The sequence below is a fragment of the Vipera ursinii genome (genome assembly GCF_947247035.1).
Source record: "Vipera ursinii genome assembly, chromosome: 5".
NCBI classification, from domain to species: Eukaryota; Metazoa; Chordata; class Lepidosauria; order Squamata; family Viperidae; genus Vipera; species Vipera ursinii.
The window spans coordinates 93,978,561-93,998,472 of NC_139518.1; the positions used below are offsets into that span (position 1 = coordinate 93,978,561).

Genomic DNA, 19,912 nt, shown 5'->3' on the forward strand with positions numbered 1-19,912 from the left:
TTACGAAAGTGGCATCTGTTGCCATGTTTCTGCAGATTCCTACGAAGAACCCACATTTGCATTCAAAAGAAGAAGCCATCAATGTAATGTTCATCAGTCAACTGCTGAGTGTACATTTCTTCATCCCTTGATTTCTGTAATTTCAGCTGGGGGGAGGAATGTTATGGTAGGAAATAAAATAAAGGTTTAAAAAAAAGGAAGTTGTCTGCTTCTTGATGGACATTTATATGCTGTGAAACTGAGAGAGCAAAGCAATCTTTATTGCATCTGACCTCACATCTATGCAGAGGTGTAGAATGGAATTCTAATGTTAACTTCAAAGCTGACGGCCAGACTTGGTGCTTTGGCAAAGAATCACTAACACATGCCTGGTAGGAAGGAAGGAAGGAAGGAAGGAAGGAAGGAAGGAAGGAAGGAAGGAAGGAAGGAAGGAAGGAAGGAAGGAAGGAAGGAAGGAAGGAAGGAAATGAGGACAGGATTAAGAACCAGAAGCTTTTCAAAAATAGTTTATCTGAATTCTGAGCCTTATTTATTGTAATCTGGAGTGTGAACTCCAATGAAGCTACAACATTCCCCTCTTAATGATTCTTGGCTTAGATTACAAGCTATGCAAGGTAAAAAAATTTCTGCAAGAACTCACAAAGGAAATAAACCCTCACCCAATGCCAATGCCCGACATACCTAGGCTTTTCTTTCTTGATAGAAGAGGTCGCAAAATGCGCAGACCCAGATTACAAATTTGCAGCAATGTTAATCTAGCCCTTTGGACGAGTGGACAGGTTCTGCTTAAGGAAGACACTGAGCAAGGCTTCGTTTTAGAAAATACAACATACCGCTTGCATTTTAACTTGACTCATTTTATGGATGTGCTTCTTTGTACAGTAGACATGAGGAACATAGGAAAATTCTTCCTACCGTGTCAAACTTCCTAGCACTAAACTGTCAAGACTGATTAGCAGACATTTTTTTGTTGTTGTTGTTATGACCACCTTTCTCTATTAAGCATGTTTCCAGAGTATTAAGGTAGATTATCCAGCTTTTAATAGCATGGACATTAATTTGTAGACGACAGACATGGGGCTAGTTATTTTGTTGGTATTGGCTGGCATATTTCCTTACAGAATTTATGGGAAAAAGCAATTAAATGGCCTTTCCCTCTCCCGATTGCCTTTCTGTAAAAGTACCAATATTCCTAAATTGGTCCATCTGTATTTTTATGTTGATAGACTTGGTCTCAACATGAGGCAGGAAAGGATAGGTCAACCTGCTCTTATAAACACATTTGTGTTTTATTTTATTTCCACTTGAATTAATATTTGTTAGAATTGCTGGACTGTGGCCTGGATCCCATTTCTCAATTCTCCATTTGCCTGCTATTACAAGGCACTTCTGATAATTGAGGAACTGCCATAACTGCAGAAAAAGGAGGATTTCTAATGTTAACTCAACACAACTATTGCATCATTTCCAGGGAATCAGGATATGGCATCTTTTTAGCAAGCAAGCAGAAAGAATTTACAGAGACTTTTCCTTGCATGTGTTTCTGGGAAATGATTTCCATCCTTGCTCTTAGAAACAGGACTGTTTCTTGGAGTGTAAACAAGGGACATGCAATTCGAATTTCGGAGAGAGAGACTTATCTAAGTGCAAATTGTTGGGGCCTCTTAGGAGGCATGCCAACCATTTATGAACTGTGGCTGTGTGACCTTGTGTGCAGCGAGACAAAAGATTGTCACTTTATTCCTTTTAAGTGATAAAATCTACAGCAAGTGAAATGGAACTTCAGAATAAGTACAGTACTGACTATTCTTCCATAGAATGGCATTTTATGTATTACCAATGCAGGAAGAAATTCTATTTTCCAACTACAGTATACACTATGGCCCTTTGGAATTTATAGGATATCTCCTGTAAAATGTGGACACAGCCAGCTGGTCTCGCCACTTTCCAGAAGCTGCAATGGGGGATAGTAAAGAAGTTGGATTCACACATTATTATTATTATTTATTATTATTTATTAAATTTTTATACCGCCCTTCTCCCGAAGGACTCAGGGCGGTGAACAGGGCATATCTTAAAACTACAAAAATACAAAAATTAAAAAAGAATTAAATTATTGCCCACAATAAAAACAATAAAAATATATATAAATATTAAAACCCTAAGTGATTCCCCATCAGGCCAGGCCAGCTTGTTCAAATAAATGGGTCTTTAACCCGCGACGGAAGGAGCGGAGATCCGGTGCCATCCGGAGCTCAACCGGCAGCTGGTTCCACAAAGCCGGAGCGCCCACAGAGAAGGCCCTCCCCCTGGGGGCCACCAGCCGACATTCTCTGACTGGAGGCACCCTGAGGAGGCCCATGCATTTCATGGTGAGTCTTCTCTGAGACCGATCAGGATTCCTCATCATAGCAACCTTTTCCAGCAGAGCAACCACGGTGAAGAAAGATCCCACATAACTGATCTCATAAATGCAGTGCTTTTTTTGTATAAGAAAAAGGTGCCGGAACTCACACATGTCCTACAACCCGCCTTGCCTACCCTACAAGGTTCCATCCAAAAAAGGTGCCGGAACTCCATTCTGAGCGTTCTATGAGAAAAAAAAGCCCTTCATAAATGTGGTTTGACTTTGAAGTGGTACCATTGAAAGCTGGTCTAGAGTTGCTGGGGTATCTGTAGAAAGGGGGGCAGGAGGAAGAGGAGGAGGAGGAGGGGGGAGGGGGAAGGGAGGAGGGGGAAGAGGAAGATGGGGGGAGGAGGAGAAGGCGGGGAAGAGGAGGAGAAGGGGGGAAGGGGAAGGAGGAGGGGACAGACCTGTGAAGAGGACTGTGCAATGCAAAATATTCCAAAGAGAGGCTTGCAAAATACATTTGACTGAAGGGGGTCCCTTGTTTTTGAAGCACATGTGTCTTTTGAAAAGCTCTGGACGCTAAGCACGGCCATTTCTGCTTGTGCATGCACATGACCTCCCTGGCAGTCCCACACAGAAAAATAGCAATTACTTCTGAAACAACCATACAAGAGTCTCAAATCATGGCCAACATTAAGGCCTTGTTTATTCCAATGTGCCTTGGCAAATGCCCCTTTCAGGTGCTTTGTGCAGGCCTAGTGGTCACTTCCTGCTAACTAGGCAATAGCTTTTCAAAAGGCAAAGTCTTTAGCATTTCTAAGGAAACCAGTTGCTTCGAGCTTTATATAAAAAGGTAAAGGTAAAGGTTCCCCCGCACATGCGTGCTAGTCGTTTCCGACTCTAGGGGCCGGCGCTCATCTCCGTTTCAAAGCCGAAGAGCCAGCGCTTGTCTGAGGACGTCTCCGTGGTCATGTGGCTGGCATGACTAGACGCCAAAGGCGCACGGAACGCTGTTACCTTCCCACCGCAGTGGTCCCCTATTTTTCTACTTCCGTTTTTACGTGCTTTCGAACTGCTAGGTTGGCAGAAGCTGGGATGAGTAACAGGCTCTCACTCTGCTATGCGGCACTCGGGATTCAACCCGCCAAACTGCCGACCTTCTGATCGACAAGCTCAGCGTCCTAACCCACTGAGCCACCGCGTCCCTTTTTCGAGCTTTATATAGACAATGGCATATGATTCCAGATTTAGTTGCCTTTTTTCCTTCCTCTGCATTTATTCAATGTAAAACCAGCTCAGTTGCATGTAGATCTCGTATTTCTAGCATTGTTTTAGGAGAAGAAAATACTCAATGCATGAGATAATAATGGGAGATCTTGTTAAAGAAATAATGAGTCATCATTTGTTAGCCTTCTCAAATATTCAGGTAAATGGTACTTAACTCGCAGATAATTATCCCTTGTTCTAAATGGCAAAATCATTTCTTTGCTATTTGCATTTCAAACATATTTATGTACTATGTGACCACAGATATTCCACAGATCTTGGTTTATCTTCATGCCTGAGAATGTATAAATGCAAGATATAATTTAAGTATTTATACAGCCTATTAAAAAAAAGAAACTGATTTACAGTATAAATATATCAATAGCGTATTAGCCTACCTGTATTTTCTGAAAGAAACAACAAACTAAAAGAGGAGTAGCAATGAATTACTTTATCATGTGATTACTTTAATGTCCTTCAGTTTTTGAACAGTGTAAGATGCTCATAAACTGGATGGGCAGATGACACCAAACTGCTTATAAACTGGATGGGCAGATGACACCACAGAGGTGATCACAGTTGTCCCAACCAAAGGGTCACAATAGGTAGACCTAACTAGATGTAAAGATTCCCCTTTCCTTGTATGTTATACACCATAAAAGATATGCCACCTTACAAAATTGATCCACCAACTGAGCGACACAAACTTCACTGCTGTGAAAAAAAAATATTCCTTGTATTTACCTTATATTCCACTTTTTATAGGCTTAAACATATTCATTTCCATAGGAGAAGAGGGAGATCAATTCACAGAAGTGGGCTGCATTGATAATCTGAAAGGATAGCCAGTTTTAACTTTCCTTTTCATCCACAATGCTGGTGAAATAGTGGTTATTCCGAACTGATGACCGAGAAGGATGAAGTGAGGGGGGGGGGGGGCGGGGCGGCGGCAATATTTTTGTCTGTTGTATTCACACAATATGGAGGTATTATTGGTGTTGCCTTATTTGTCAGAGAGACTTATTAGCAGCCTCTAATATGCCAACATTACAGAAACATTAGTTATTATAGTCTATCGTTTTATATCCAGAAAGGCTCCTGAGATCAATTATATCCCCAAAGAGTTTATCAGACTCATTGAGCACTGGTGGACTCCATGCTATGAACTAGAGGTTGAGTCTACACAGCACATACTTCTGTTCTACTGTCTTTATTCTGGAGCCAATCACTCATTAATAACTGTTACATCTTTTTCAGTTATAGAAGTTATGTTGTATGGGGCATTATTCTTTGCCTCTCCAAAAAACACACACAAAAAAATCATCACAGCATCTATTGCATGGATCCTTACCCTTAAGTGCATAGAATACACACTGTATGAGCTTTAGGAAGCCAATTCTAAGCTTTTCATTTAGTAACCAATGTGTTATGAAGACAGTAATCTACCTTTAATGGTAGATTAACTTTGCCTATAAATACACGATGAACAGAATAAGGAAGGGTAATCTTTCAGTTGTAGATATGCATATATGTATGTATATACTGTATATGCACACCCAAGCTGATGACAAGGAAATCTACACTGCCACAAAAATCCTACCTTGTTATGTTTAATGGATGCATATATGTGCAGACCAAGCTATTCAAAAGCTATTAAGAGAGATTGAGGCCATTTTCAGAGCACTTGGCCTTGATCTGGCCAGCAGAGCTTTTTAAAAGTTCATCCCAATTTGAGTATTATTTAGGCAATGCCAGAGATAGCAAAGTAGGCCAGGAATAAAGGAAGGAAGGAAGGAAGGAAGGAAGGAAGGAAGGAAGGAAGGAAGGAAGGAAGGAAGGAAGGAAGGAAGGAAAGAAAGAAAGAAAGAAAGAGGGGAGGAAGGAAGGAAGGAAGGAAGGAAGGAAGGAAGGAAGGAAGGAAGGAAGGAAGGAAGGAAGGAAGGAATACAGATGGAATTCAAAGATAGATACCTACTGAGATTGATCTGGGCTGACAATGAAGAGAGGCAATAACCAGGCTTTCAAGAGGTATGGATGCAGAAGTTAGATTTCAAAGAAAGAAACATTGCAAGCTTTAAATTCAAGCCATGAGACACTGCGGCACCTATTGCATAACCCTGGGCAAAATTTGGGTCCCAGAATTGCCATTGGCGACCTTTTCAGCCGGCATCTGAGAAGCAAAGTCAATGAGAGAAGCCAGATTTGCTTAGCGATCACATGATTCACTGAACAACAACTGCAGTGGTTCGCTTAACAACTTTGGCAAAATAGGTACAAAATCAGTCATCACTCACTTAACTTGGTTAGTATCAGACACTCTGATCCCCTAAGTCGAGGTCATGAATCGAGGACTACCTGAGACAAATTGATTTAAGAACAAACAATGAACCCATCATTGAGCCATCAATCTGACATTCCTAAGTCTTGGCACCACCACCTAAAGAACCATGACATGCTTATCGGTGCTTCCCCGACACCATAAAAGGAAGGGGAAAAAAAAACCTTGGAAGATGATTGATTGTACAGATGAAAGTTATGGGTGCTCCAACATTGGCGGTTTTCCAGAAGAGACTGGGCAGCCATTTGTCGCAAATGGGATAGTGTCTCCAAAGCATTGGACTAGAAGACCTCCAAGATCCCTTCCAAACCCAACTGGTTTTAGAGATAGCGGTATTGAAGCACCAAGATTAAAAAGGGCCCGATCAGTGTCATACATTCACAGCTATGTTTCTCAGTTTTCTGCGTCGGAACTGCTTGCAGAATTTGCAGTTTCAGAGCTGTTTGCAAACAAAGCCCAGAGAGAGATACTTCAATAGTTCACCGTGGAATTAATTAGGACATAAATAACCAAATGCATGAACATCATAGCTTGGATGTTCAAGCTCATATTATTCAGTTCATGGAGGTCTGCTCATTTCTAGGTTAGCAAAATCACCAAGATGTTGCTGGCAGCTTATTAATGTTTTATTTTGGGGGCAGCAAAGCTTTTAGGTTTATCTACTGCATTTTTCCAAGGAAGAAACTCTAGCTTATATTTGGGCCTTTGACATTCTGAGGTATGTTGTCTTATTAAAGGGTTTTGTTTCCATTTCATCTACTTTAATTTAGACTGTTCCTTATTGTTTAGAGATATTTTATCTCTAAGTATGTAATACTGGCATTAAATCATGTAAAGTGGCCATCACAAGCAAAATGATTAAATAAAATTTTACCATGCCATGGTATGAAAAACACTCATTGGCATTTACATAGTAATTCTACTGCTGACATTTTTTTTAAAAAAGAAAGAATTGATACATTCCACAAAGAAATTGGAGGCCTCCTGTAATTTGGTATAAGAACCTTCCTTTCACGGAAGTTCATAAAATATATGTATGGGGAAAAATATATAGAAGGACAATCCTTCCATGTGTAACTTAAGGTTACATAGGATAATACTGCATACTATGTTTTAGTGTAAGCTATGAAAAGAGATCGATCAGAAGGTCGGCAGTTTGGCGGGTCGAATCCCGAGTGCTGCATAGCAGAGTGAGTGCCTGTTACTTGTCCCAGCTTCTGACAACCTAGCAGTTTGAAAGCACGTAAAAAATGCATGTAGAAAAATAGGGACCACTCCGGTGGGAAGATAACAGCGTTCTGTGTGCCTTTGGCGTCTAGTCATGCCGGCCACATGACCACGGAGACGTCCTCGGACAAGGGCTGGCTCTTTGGCTTTGAAACGGAGATGAGCACCGGTCCCTAGAGTCAGAAACGACTAGCACACAAGTGTGGGGGAACCTTTACTTTTACCTATGAAAAGAGAGTGTTAGATTTACTTAGTTCACAGATTTAAGGTGAAGATACAATGGGAGAAAACATATATAAGATACTATGACTTCAGGAAGGAAGGAGGGAAGTGAAGTGGGCCAATGTTTAAGCATAGGGATTAGTTGGTTAATATTCTCTCCCAATAATTCAATTATTTCCATAAAGCAGGGGTGTCAAACTCAATTTAATTGAGGGCCGCATCAGAATTGCGGTTGCCCTCAGGGGGCTGGGTGGGTGTGGCCTACTGGGTGGGTGTGGCCTACTGGGTGGGTGTGGCTAGAGTGCGTATGGCCTACTGGGTGGGCATGGCCAGCTCTACATCCTTCGCCTCAAGGGTGCCTATGGGGGCCTGGGCAGGAGTGGGACAGATTTGAGGGTCTCTGGCAGGAGGAGGGTCTCTGGGCAAGGGCCAAGGCAGTGGGGGCCGTTCCCTCACTCTTTCCAGGATGGCTTCGCGGGCCGCATGAAACCACTTCGCGGGCCGGATCTGGCCCCCGGGCCTTGTGTTTGACATGTCTGCCATAAAGTATCAAGAGCACCACCATTCTAGAGTAGAAACAAGATAAATATATATATATATTGTGATAAAACAATACCACTGAATAAAAATGTCACAATTGAATGAAAAGTGTTGCTCCATTTATGGGTTGGGGCAGAGAGGGGGACCTAAGTATTTTTTAAAAATGAAACATGTTGACATTTCTCCCTAGAAATTCTCTGTAAATGGACTAAATTGATTCTTCAGGAAATAGGAAAGTAAGCTAGATTCCTGTAGTATTTATTGTCGGCAACATTCGCCATGCAACCTTTCCAGATCCCACCCACTTCAAGATAAATGAGAAGAAATGCCTCACCCCTAGCAAATGAGATAGGGATAACTGTTCTGTAGGACTTGAACACCGGTAGAATATTTGTAACTCAGCGTTAAACTGTCAAATGCTTGGTGTTTACTCAGCTTGATGGTTTTCTTGCAGATGTTTCATTACCAAACCAGTCATCATCATCATCATCATCATCATCATCATCAGTGCACTGATGATGTTATCTACTTTGGGTAAGGAAATGTCTGCAAGAAAACCACCAAGCTCAGAGAACATCAGGAACTCCTTAACTCTGCCTAAATCCAGTTTGCTTTTTCTGGGAAAGTCTAATTATTTACTCCCCTGGCAATATCATATGTCCTAATCACCCCAACTGTGTCGCATTGCTACAAAAGGAACACAAGCTTTACCGCTAAATATTTATTTTCAGTGAAATGAGATAACTAAGATGCAAAGAGGCTGGGTATTTCCATGAGGTTTCAGACAGTCATGTATCTCCAACTGAATGGTGAAGCGTTGACAGAAAAGCTACCGTACCATTTTAGAAGGTTCTTCTCTTCCCAGATAGGAACGCTGTTGAAAATCTGGAGATTTCGTATCTGCCAAAAATCCTAGCAATACTTCTACACTGGAAGAATTCAACAAAAGTGAACGAGTGGGAGACCCAAGGGCGAAATTCAAAGACTCTCGGCTGACATAAAGGAAGTCTCTGAAAGCTGTTATTTCTTGAAAAGGAAGCATAAGACGTACTGATTAAAAGGGCATTCACACTTTTGTTCCCCATTTTCCTATTCTGGATATGTAAACAACTGTACCCCGCTTTTAGTGGTGGGAATGTCAATATGGTGATTGCCATTTTCCCTTAGGGGTGTCAAACTCAATTTCATTGAGGGCCGCATCAGCATTGCGGTTGCCCTCAGGGGGACGGGTGTGTGTGGCCAGGGTGGGCGTGGCCTACTGGGTGGGCATGGCTAGAGTGTGTATGGCCTATTGGGTGGGTGTGGCCAGCTCTACATCGTTCGCATCAAGGGTGCCTATGGGGGCCCGGGCAGGAGTGGGACAGATCTGAGGGTCTCTGGCAGAAGGAGGGTCTCTGGGCCAGGGCCAAGGCAGTGGGGGCCGTTCCCTCACTGTTTCCAGGATGGCTTTGCGGGCCACATGAAACCACTTCACGGGCCGGATCCGGCCCCCGGGCCTTGTGTTTGACATGTCTGCCTTAGGTATTTTTGTTAGAATAGAATAGAACTGGAAGGGACCTTGGAGGCCTTCTAGTCCAGCCCCCTGCTCAAGCAGGAGAACTTATACCATCTCAGATGAGTGACTGTCTAGCATCTTCTTAAAAATCTCCAGTGATGGAGTGCCCACGATTTCTGGGGCAAGCTGTTCCACTCATTAATTGTCCTCACTGTCAGGAAGTTTCTCCTTAATTCCAGGTTGCTTCTTTCTTTGATCAGTTTCTAACCATTGTTTCTCGTCCTTCTCTCTGGTGCTTTGGAGAATAATGTGACTCTCTCTTCTATGTGGCAGCCCCTCAAATACTGGAATAATGCTATCATGTCTTCCCTATTTCTTCTTTTCTTTAGACTAGCCAAACCCAGGTCCAGCAGCCCTCTCTTGCTATGTGTTGTGATTCAGTGTCAGCCTGTGGGTTCGGCAGTTGGGTCGGACGATTCAGAGGAGGAGGACGGGGGTGTTGGAGAGCTTGCTGATGAGAGCCCTCAGCCAGGCCCCTCCCATCTGGTTACGACGCAGACCCAGCTGTGTGAGCCTGACAGCGTGGATGAAGATGACTCACAGCTGGCCCTATTCAAGGATGCCTGACGCAGGAGGCAGTCAATCAGGAGTAAACAGAGGAAGGCAATGGGGCACCTTGGAAGGAGGCAGAGAGAAGCCACGCCCTGAACTGTTTAAAAGGGGAATGTGTGGGAGGGCTGGTTTGCTGAAGGCAACCATTTGAATAGTTCCTGTTTCATGGTTCGTGTCTTGTTTTGCTCTGTTTTATGTTAATAAATTTGGCAGGCTTAGTTCCAGCCTCTTGCCGTTTGTAAAGGGGTTGTCTCTGCCTTTTCTGCAGGGCCGGTAGTAGGCTGGTACAGAACACTATGGTTTAGCCTCCGGGCCTTTGATCATCTTAGTTGCTCTTCTCTAAATTTTGTCCAAACTCTCAACATCCTTTTTGTGATATGGTGACCAAAATTGGCTGCAGTATTCCAGGTGTGGTCTTACTAGGGTTTTATAAAGCGGTACTAATACCTCACGTGATCTTGATTCTATGCCTCTGTTTATACAGCCCATTTCTATGTTTCGGGGGCTTTAATTCTCTGTTAGCCACACAGAGTTGCAATTTGCAAATAGAGGAGCCAGATAGGTAAATCATCTAAGTAAATAAGCAAAGAGAGAAAGATGTCAATCCAGGATTAAATCAGGGGAAAGTGGCGGCAAATGGTTGCAAACTATTGGAATATTAATTTTTTGCGGGCAGATATTATTCCAACAGTCTTACTTAAGCACACCCCATTTTGCCCTAAGAATAACAGCAGGCTAAACCCACCCAGAACCCTAATATAATACAGGTAGTCCTCAACTTACAACAGTTTGTTTAGTGACGTTACAAAGTGACTTATGACTGTTTTTTTACATTTACGACCATTGCAGCATCCCAATGATCCCACCATCAAAATTCGGTTGCTTGGCAACTGATTCATATTTATTATGGTTGCACAGTGTCCCAGGTTCGTGCGATCAACTTTTGCGACCTTTTGACAAGCAAAGTCAATGGGGAAGCCAGATTCACTTCGCAACCATGTCACTAACTTAACAACTGCAATTGTTCACTTAACAACTGTTGCAAGAAAGATCATAAAATGGGCCAAAACACACTTAACAAATGTCTCACTTAGCAACATAAATTTTGGGCTCAATTGTTGGCGGTAAGTCGAAGACTCCCTGTATTACAAAACTGATGCCGAAGAAATGTAACATTTTGAGAGAATTTTTAAGTGTGCTGCTCTTCCCTGGAACAATTCTAAGACAATTAACATTAACAGTTAATTCAGTTCTAACCCTATAATGGAAAAAGTTCTTTTTTTAAGTCTGGGCCTTTTCCTGCCCACTCCCCAGCTATGGATGGAATGAATCTAAAGGTCACATCATTCACTCAGGCAGAAACAAGATTTAGATTATTTTTGATTAATTGAACATCCAGAATTATTGGAATACTATCTGCAGTATTTTCCATCAACATCACTTGAAATTCTCTATTAAAAAGGATTACAAGCAGAGTAATGAAATAGTAATTTGCATGTGTTCAGATTAACTTGATTGTCTGCATTCAAAAGATTCCCACCACTGGAGATTCTAACATGAAAGATAAATTTATCTCAAGCGCAGCTTTATTTACAGCCATTGCTCTAAGTACCTGACACAATTTTGCCCTTTGCACTCAAAACCAATTATTATTAAATTTAAAAGGCTATCAAACATCTGGATCGTGCCAGGCATGGCTTTCTTGGTTACATAGAAAGAACAATGGCTAATAAAGCAATTTACAAAACACAGGCTATTACATGCTGAAATGGTCAGGCTCTGGAGACCCAGAAGCCAGCTTACATTTCTGGTCACAGATCGGGTGGGAGAACAGCCTGGAAAATCAGAGCTGGAAAAAGGGAAACACATAAATATCACAAATACATACATTAAAGTTGGGGCTGCTGACCTTGGCCTGAAACATTCTGAAAACAATGAAGTTAAACTAGACTCAAGCCATCCAATTAGCTATAGGTGCCTGATTGACAGATTTCCCATGAAATTCAGAAGGAATTAGACAAGATTTTTTTTTTAATAAGAGGAACAAGAAAGACAAAAAGTCTGGGTAGTTGATGTGACACTACCTGGAGCCAACAGAAGCAAAGAGAAAGAACAGGAGAAAAATCACAAAATAGAAAAACCTCCAAGTAAAAAGAGGAACAACTATTGCAAAAGAAAGCAAAGATTGCACCAATAGTAATAAGGAGCCTTGGGTGCAATCCTAAAATAGCTGGGGCACCACTTGAACACCATCGACACTGACAAATTCACAACGGGTCAATCACAAAAGGCAGGTTTACTCAGAACAGGTTCCATCCTGCGACAATATCTGTAACGCCATCAAACATCCACCTCTGCCTATCCAGATTCTTGGAAAGGACTCAATCAGTGGATAAAAATGCCAACTTCAGTCTTAACGTCTGGCTAACGGCGCAACAGATCATCGTAATAAAGATATTAGTCACATGCCTCAAATCATTGTTTTAAATATTTAACTCTTTTCAGTTTTGGTCTAAGCAAAACTAGACTAAGGGTATTTTAATGATATCTGTATTGCTATCAAGCCACCAAGAATCTCCTTGGATTGCAATCGGGGGATAAATATAATGATTATATATAAAAGAATGCCAACTTCCCGAAGACCAGTCAATGGAAACCAAGGGACAGTATTTCCTGTAACTCTTTCCTGGAACCTAATGGTGATATGAGTTATTGCAGCCCAGATGTGGCATTTATACGCTGATCATCATCAGATCATCTTCCTTAATCTGACAATATCACTCGCCTCCTAAATAAGTCACTGGATTTGGGAAGCCATTTAAGTCATAGAACTCAACTTTGCTTCTCCTCAAAGCTCTAAATTGGGGATAAATCTTACCCTCCTGCCAAGGTGCTAGTGACCTTTAGTCAAAGCACTGGTGTTTCTCCTAAGCTTCCAAACTTTATCTAGTCTACTCACATTACAAGGGAGATCATTCTGATGAACATCAAATTACAGAAGTGGGTTGTTGTTGTTTTTGCTCCTCGCTACCTTGAAAGAAAAAGGGACGTGGTAGCTCAGTGGGTTAGGACGCTGAGATTGTCAATCAGAAGGTTGGCAGTTTGGCGGGTCGAATCCCGAGTGCCACGTAACAGAGCGAGCGCCTGTTACTCGTCCCAGCTTCGGCCAACTTAGCAGTTCGAAAGCACGTAAAAATGCAAGTAGAAAAATAGGGACCACTACGGTGGGAAGGTAACAGCGTTCCGTGCGCCTTTGGCGTCTAGTCATGCCGGCCACATGACCACGGAGACGTCCTCGGACAAGCGCTGGCTCTTCGGCTTTGAAATGGAGATGAGCACCAGCCCCTAGAGTTGGAAACGACTAGCACGCATGTGCAGGGGAACCTCTACCTTTACCTTTACCTTTACCTTGAAAGAGACCAGGAGACCAGAACATGACATCAGGTGTCAGGTGATGCCAGCAGTTATATAAATTGCATGGATACACAAATTGTTGTCTGTGTTTTTTCAAGTCAGCAGAGCTATGATTCAAAACTTAATTCCATTGCAAGTTAGACCAAGGAAAGGTAGTGTTTCATACATATTCAACCATAACATGTGTGGTGTGCCTTATGTTCTCTGCCATTGTGGCTTGCAAAAGGGTTTTATCTCATGAAGCCAACAACTATGGCTTAATGTTGGGTGTCAAATGAGTTCTAGGTTATACTAATATTTGCACAGTTCTCTGGATTTTATTTTAGACTTTCTCTATTTCAGAGTGTTTTGATGAAGAAGAAAAATACACATCCATCAATAGTGAATTGGACCGTTTGATCCCAATTTTTATTTTAATCTCATTTTAAACAGAGGAAGTCTTAAATCTTAAATTTGGTTTCAGGACCAAATTGGGATAACACTGGAATTGTGGTGCCACCCTTCAGAAACACATTAATCACACTATTTCCAACATCACAGATCAACGCGTCTTAGTCGTATCATCCAGCCCCAGTTTTTCCCCTCATTTCTAAGACTTTAGAAGCAGAGATGAAAATAATACCAAGCAGAGATGCATAGTAAAAGCCATGTAGCCTCCAGCCCTCTCACTTAGCTCCCATGAAGAAAAAAAAAAGGAAGGAGAGCAAATTTCCCCCTTTTTAGGATCTGAATACTTTAAATTATGACTCATCTATTAATATTTTGCCATTGCCTGACTCTTATGTAACCATCATTTTTGGTTCTGGCCGAGTTCTTTCTCTGAACAGCTCGGCCGTTGATTCCCACACAAAAGCCTTTCCAGTCTTTCAAAGACAAAAGATAGATTGTACCAAAAGGATATGATGCCTAGCTATCTTTCCCGCAGAATAGCTCCCAGGCCTTGATGGCATGATAGAAACTGATCCAGGTCACCCAGACCTCACAAGAATGGGACAATATCTCTTTTTTCTTCCCAAACCTATTAAAAATCTATTTTATCTCAAATGCCACACTTCAACCCGAGTAAAAAAAAATGCTGTATTTCCTTCCCCCAGGGACTGTAATACTGTGCAGGTGGCTCACGGGTTCATAAATAGTATATAGAGTTAAGTAACCTGCTAACTTCCATATGGCCTGTATGATTGCCAAATTATCCCCTTTAGCATATTTCAAAGGCATACAGCCTTTAAAAAGATTACATAGTTCCATTATTCAACTTTTCGTCTCCTAAAGCTTTGCTGAATCAATCAAGATTCAGTAACAGAAGCTTTTTTTTTTTTTTGAACAAATTACTTCTTAATTCAGCCCAGACGTATATTCCTGCAGGGATCTGGAAAAATATCAGGATCATTAGCCTAATAATTCCTGTAATGTTCCTTTTTCTCTATGGAAGGTCTGAGCAGCATGATAATTTAGTGCATTACCCTTTAAACTTCACATCCTGCAGGGCCGTTGCCTTTCTAACATGTGAATGGCAAGCCTGAATATTAGGAGAAGTTATGTATTTTGGAGGGCAGCGGTTGAAAAGCACATAATGAAATATTGCTGCTGGAATGAATAGAAATAGAGCACAGTCCTTAATTTATCCAGCTTCTTTTCAGCAAGCGTGAAAGGCAGCTTGGAAGAGCATCCTTTGATATGTTGGAAGACCACGAATGTATATAAGGGAAGCAATTTCAAAGCACCCTGGAAAACCTTAAATTAGCTGAAATGGTGTCAACAGCTCACTGTGATGTTTCCAATGAAGGATGGAAGAATCAAGCGCGTGTGCGGAACGAAACCCAGGGCCCTTCGACAGAACAATGGGGAACAACCTCTCTAGGAAGATTACCTTATATCTTTCTTAAGTTTTCAAACCCCACAATGCAACATACAGAGTTTGGATTCCAGAGTATATTGTCATAATTCTCAGGGTACAATGAAACTTGTGTCCATTGGACCCAGGGCCCACACAAGGCCTTAAATATGCAAGTTGGTAAGATCAAAACAAATCCCATTTCAGTCCAGCGTTTTCTCATGAAAGCCGATAATATTAAAAATGGAAAAAAAGCATCTTGGAAGAAAGCAGTGAAAATTCATTTCATATTCTCTCCAGGAAAGGAAATAATAAAAAAAGCAACAGTCTACGTTTTGCAAGCAAACAAGACAACCACCAACTGGTTAATAAATAAAACGTTAAATATAGGTTCAGGGGCCTGGTAAACCATAACAATGTTCCACATTTGATAAACCATAAAAAGACAAATAAAGTACATTAAAATTGTATCCTCTTTTTATCTGATCTATTGCATTTATGTGAACTTTGTTTTTTGATTTTTCAAGTTGCTCTAAATCAATTTCATTAAAGAGACAGAGAGAGAAAAATATCAACCAATGAGAACGTTATTCCACATAGCAATGATAACTAGATAGTTATCAAATACAAAAGCGTATTATGTAATATTATATTATTCAAACTAAACAAAGCAGAAACTAAAAAAGAACATGTTTAGACAGCTTTCTGCACTCTGACCCTTTTTGATTTTATCAGCTTCCGTAATTCTTTATTCCCATTCCCTCAAAATGAGCAATTAACTGTTCCTCATAATTCCATAATTCCATAATTCCATGTGATGATGATGATGATCCCTGTCAAAAATACATTGTTGATTCATTTATATATATGATAGCATTCATTAAAATATTAATTCATCAAGAAATTACTTTTCCATAGGGAAACTTTTCCATTCATCAGATCCACTATAAAAAAAATGAAATATCAGTCCATTTCAAAACATACATACGTCTTTGCCTTACTACGTCAAACTTGTGGTACTAGGATTTTAACAACCACAGCAGTGATCAATGTGACGTAAGCTTTGCCCAAAAAGGAAAACACCAGGTTAGCATAAATAAATGTAGTATAAATAAGGGAAATGTATGGAACCATTTTCCAAATAAGCTGATCACACCTCATAATCACTCCTATCAGTGAAGAGCAGTGCTTTTTTTGTAAAAGAAAAAGGTGCTGGAACTCACACATGTCATACAACCCGCCTTGCCTACCCTACAAGGTTCCATCCAAAAAAGGTGCCGGAACTCTGTTCTGAGCGTTCTATGAGGAAAAAAGCCTTGGTGAAGAGTATCCAGTTGTGCTCATCTATCAATCACATGAACATGGATAGCAGATAAGATTTTCCTTATATTTGCATCTTTAAAGCTATTAGATCGATGAGGAACATCAACAAGAAGGGAGAAAACACTTCTCTTACGACTTTCGGTTAAGAAAAGATTCCAGGAAGACAGCACTAACCTCATTGATGAACGTTTGTGCTCCCCTTGGGCTCAGAAGCAAGATGGCTCTCCGTAACGTATCTCGATAGCGGTTCAGCTCTTCCGTTCTCATGGAAGTAAAAAGGCTGGCAAAAACCCTGCTGATGTTTCTGTCTACTTTTTGTAAAGACACGTCAAGTCCCAGCTTTGAAGCCTGATCCAGAAATCCTTGTAGGCCACGAATATCTGCCAAAGAGAAACAGAAATCACTCTTTAGGTCTCTCAGAAAAAAAGAACGTAGTTCTAGGAAGCCATGTCAAAGGTCAAAAAACAGAGATGTCCCTTGGCTGGTCGAAGAGACTTCTTTTAGCCTGCTGGATTTCACTCTGAATAAACCTAAATCTCATTGGAAATCCCTTGTTTGAAAGGGAGTGTGACATTCCTGAAATAGGAAACAAAACACAACTCAAAGTAGGTATGTAATAATTGAATATTTACTTTTTCCTGGGTTTTTTTTTAATCCCATTTATATCCCGCCCTTCTCCGAAGACTCAGGGCGGCTTACAATCTAAGAAGCACAAATCAATGTGCTTAGCAATAGCCTTCATTCTATGTATATGCCTGCTTATTAGGGCTTTCGCCCCCCCTCCCCCCAAGTGGCATTATTACAAAGTCAGCTTATTGCCCCCAACAATCTGGGTCCTCATTTTACCTACCTCAGAAGGATGGAAGGCTGAGTCAACCTTGAGCCTGGTGGGACTCGAACCTGCACTAATTGCAGGCAGCTGGTGTTACTTAAGGAGGCATTAGCCCACTGCTCCACCAAGGCTCTTTTAACTTCCCTCCAGAATCTACCCATCGTTCTTTCTGATGGTGAGCCTGCAATTTTAAGGGCATTTGAGAAATGCTTGGACTGCCCCAATTAGCTTCACGGCTGGGTGTATGCTGGGTAGGTTTCCACTAAACATCCTGTTATGTACTGAGCTTCTGGGGGTTTAATCACGTGTGCTGCTGGAGAACTAACAGTTCTCCAGTAACCCAGACAGGACGTCTCCAGTCCTGGCAGCAATTAACGTGGCGGGAATAATGGGTTCAATCTGATTGGTTGTTCAGAGCATGTGGACTATATATATATTGTGCAACGTTACCCCAAAGCCCCAGTACAGTACAGTCTTAGTTACAATAAAGCTATGTTTCTTCTGTACTCATCTGCCTGGCGTCTTCCCTGCTCTTCAGAACCCACAACACAACACATCCTATTCACTCACATAGAGGTATCTTCTACAATATGCCATCAGTCCCCTTTCCAAGTTAATTTTATTTCAGGGGTCTTGGTGGTCTCTGAGCTTGGTTTTTTTTTTCTTGCAGACCTTTCAATACCCAGACTAGGTAACATCATCCATGCAGTAATTTGGGTAATGAAATGTCTTCAAGAAAACAACCAAGCTCAGAGACCACCAAGGACCCCTCATTTCAACCCTGAACTACAAATTATCTCCTTCATTTGTAATTTTATTTCAGCGGGCATTCCCTGCAAACAAGAGCGGTGCAGAATCCATGCCCCTTGTTTATATCTGCTGCAGGTAGCTAAATTTCCAACTTCTACCATGGAAATGCTCCCCTTCAAAACACTTGGGTTGCCAAACCACAAGAGCACCTCAGTGCCAGTCCTGAGATACAAAATAGGGGCTCTTTTTCAGCACAACTAGGATTAGTGTGGAAGCTTTATGTTTTAAGGAAAGCAGACAAAGCCTCGGGGGCTTCAGGCATTTTGACAAATGGGAAGGAAAAAAAGCCTATCAGTTCTCACTGGGACACTGCCAACCACAAACAGACCTGCCCTCAAGGACTTCGATGGAGAGTTGTGCTGCCCATGCCCTAATTTATTTATTTTTTTATAAAACATATAGCCTGCCCATCTTACCTCAAGGTAACTCAGGGCGGCTTATAATCAGTTGTGGTTTATGGCATCTCCCCATCCTTTCGTCTATCTGTGCTGAAGTTCCTGGAATCGACACAGGCTGATTTCAATTGTGCTTATCAATTATCACTACAGGATTCTGGCTCTTTTATCATTCTGAATTACTATGCCTAAACCCTGAAGTGTGTGTGTGTGTATATATATGTATATATACTATATATGTTAAATGCTTGTTAACTATTTTAGATTACCTTGCTAGGCCCCAAACATGGGACAAATCTTTATTCCCTGTTTCAGCCTAACCGAAGGCCATCGACAGGCAGTAGTCACAACAGTGACAGCTCATATTTGTGTAAATTGCTAACAAAGAATTAAAGGGACACTAATATGGCCATTTCAAACTCATTTGTTCTCATCAGTCAGCCATACCCTTCTGAGATTTGAACCTGGGCCGATTGCACATTAGGCAATTGTTCTAACCTTTAGGCCACAGGCTCTTTCTCGCTTTGTTAGCGGAGAGGCAAGGGAGATATGTTTTAAGTGTTTGTTAAGTATTTTAGAATACCTTGCTAGGCCCCAAACACGGGACAAATCTTATTGCCTATTTCAGCCTAACCCTGTTGTGACTACAGCCTGTGGATGGCGTTGGGTTCGGCTGAAACAGGCAATAAGATTTGTCCCGTGTTTGGGGCCTAGCAAGGTAATCTAAATACTTAACAAGCATTTATATATATATTCTGAGATTCGAACCTGGGCCGACTGCGTCTTAAGCAGTTGTTTTAACCTCTAGGCCACAGGCTCTCTCTCTCTCTTTGTTAGCTGAGAAGCAAGGGAGATATGTGTGAAATGTTTGTTAAGCATTCAGAATACACTTGCTTAGAGGTTAAAACAACTGCTTAAGACGCAGTCGGCCCAGGTTCGAATCTCAGAAGGGTATGGCTGACTGATGAGAACAAATAAGTTTGAAATGATCATATTGGTCTCCCTTTATTCTTTGTTAGCAAGCCAAAAAATTTACACAAATATGAGCTGCCACTGCTGTGGCTACTGCCTGTAAGATGGCCTTGGGCTAGGTTGAAACAGGAAATAAGATTTGCCCCGTGTCTGGGACTAAGCAAGTGTATTCAGAATGCTTAACAAACATTTCACACACACACACACACACACACACACACACACACACACAGATATATTGCAACAGTCACACCTTGCTCCACTCCTTTTAAAAAGGCAATC

General features: G+C 41.4%; 1 protein-coding gene across 1 annotated transcript in view; it reads right to left on the reverse strand.

Moving 5' to 3' along the window:
• The window catches only part of GRID1 (glutamate ionotropic receptor delta type subunit 1), a gene marked incomplete at its 5' end in the record, with an annotated part of 330,056 nt that overhangs the window by 214,733 nt on the left and 95,411 nt on the right, over window positions 1-19,912 (reverse strand). Inside the window, one exon of the mRNA XM_083363340.1 lies at window positions 16,792-17,001. Within this exon, the coding sequence (XP_083219466.1) occupies window positions 16,792-17,001 (210 nt within the window). The remainder of the gene's footprint in view (window positions 1-16,791; window positions 17,002-19,912) is intronic.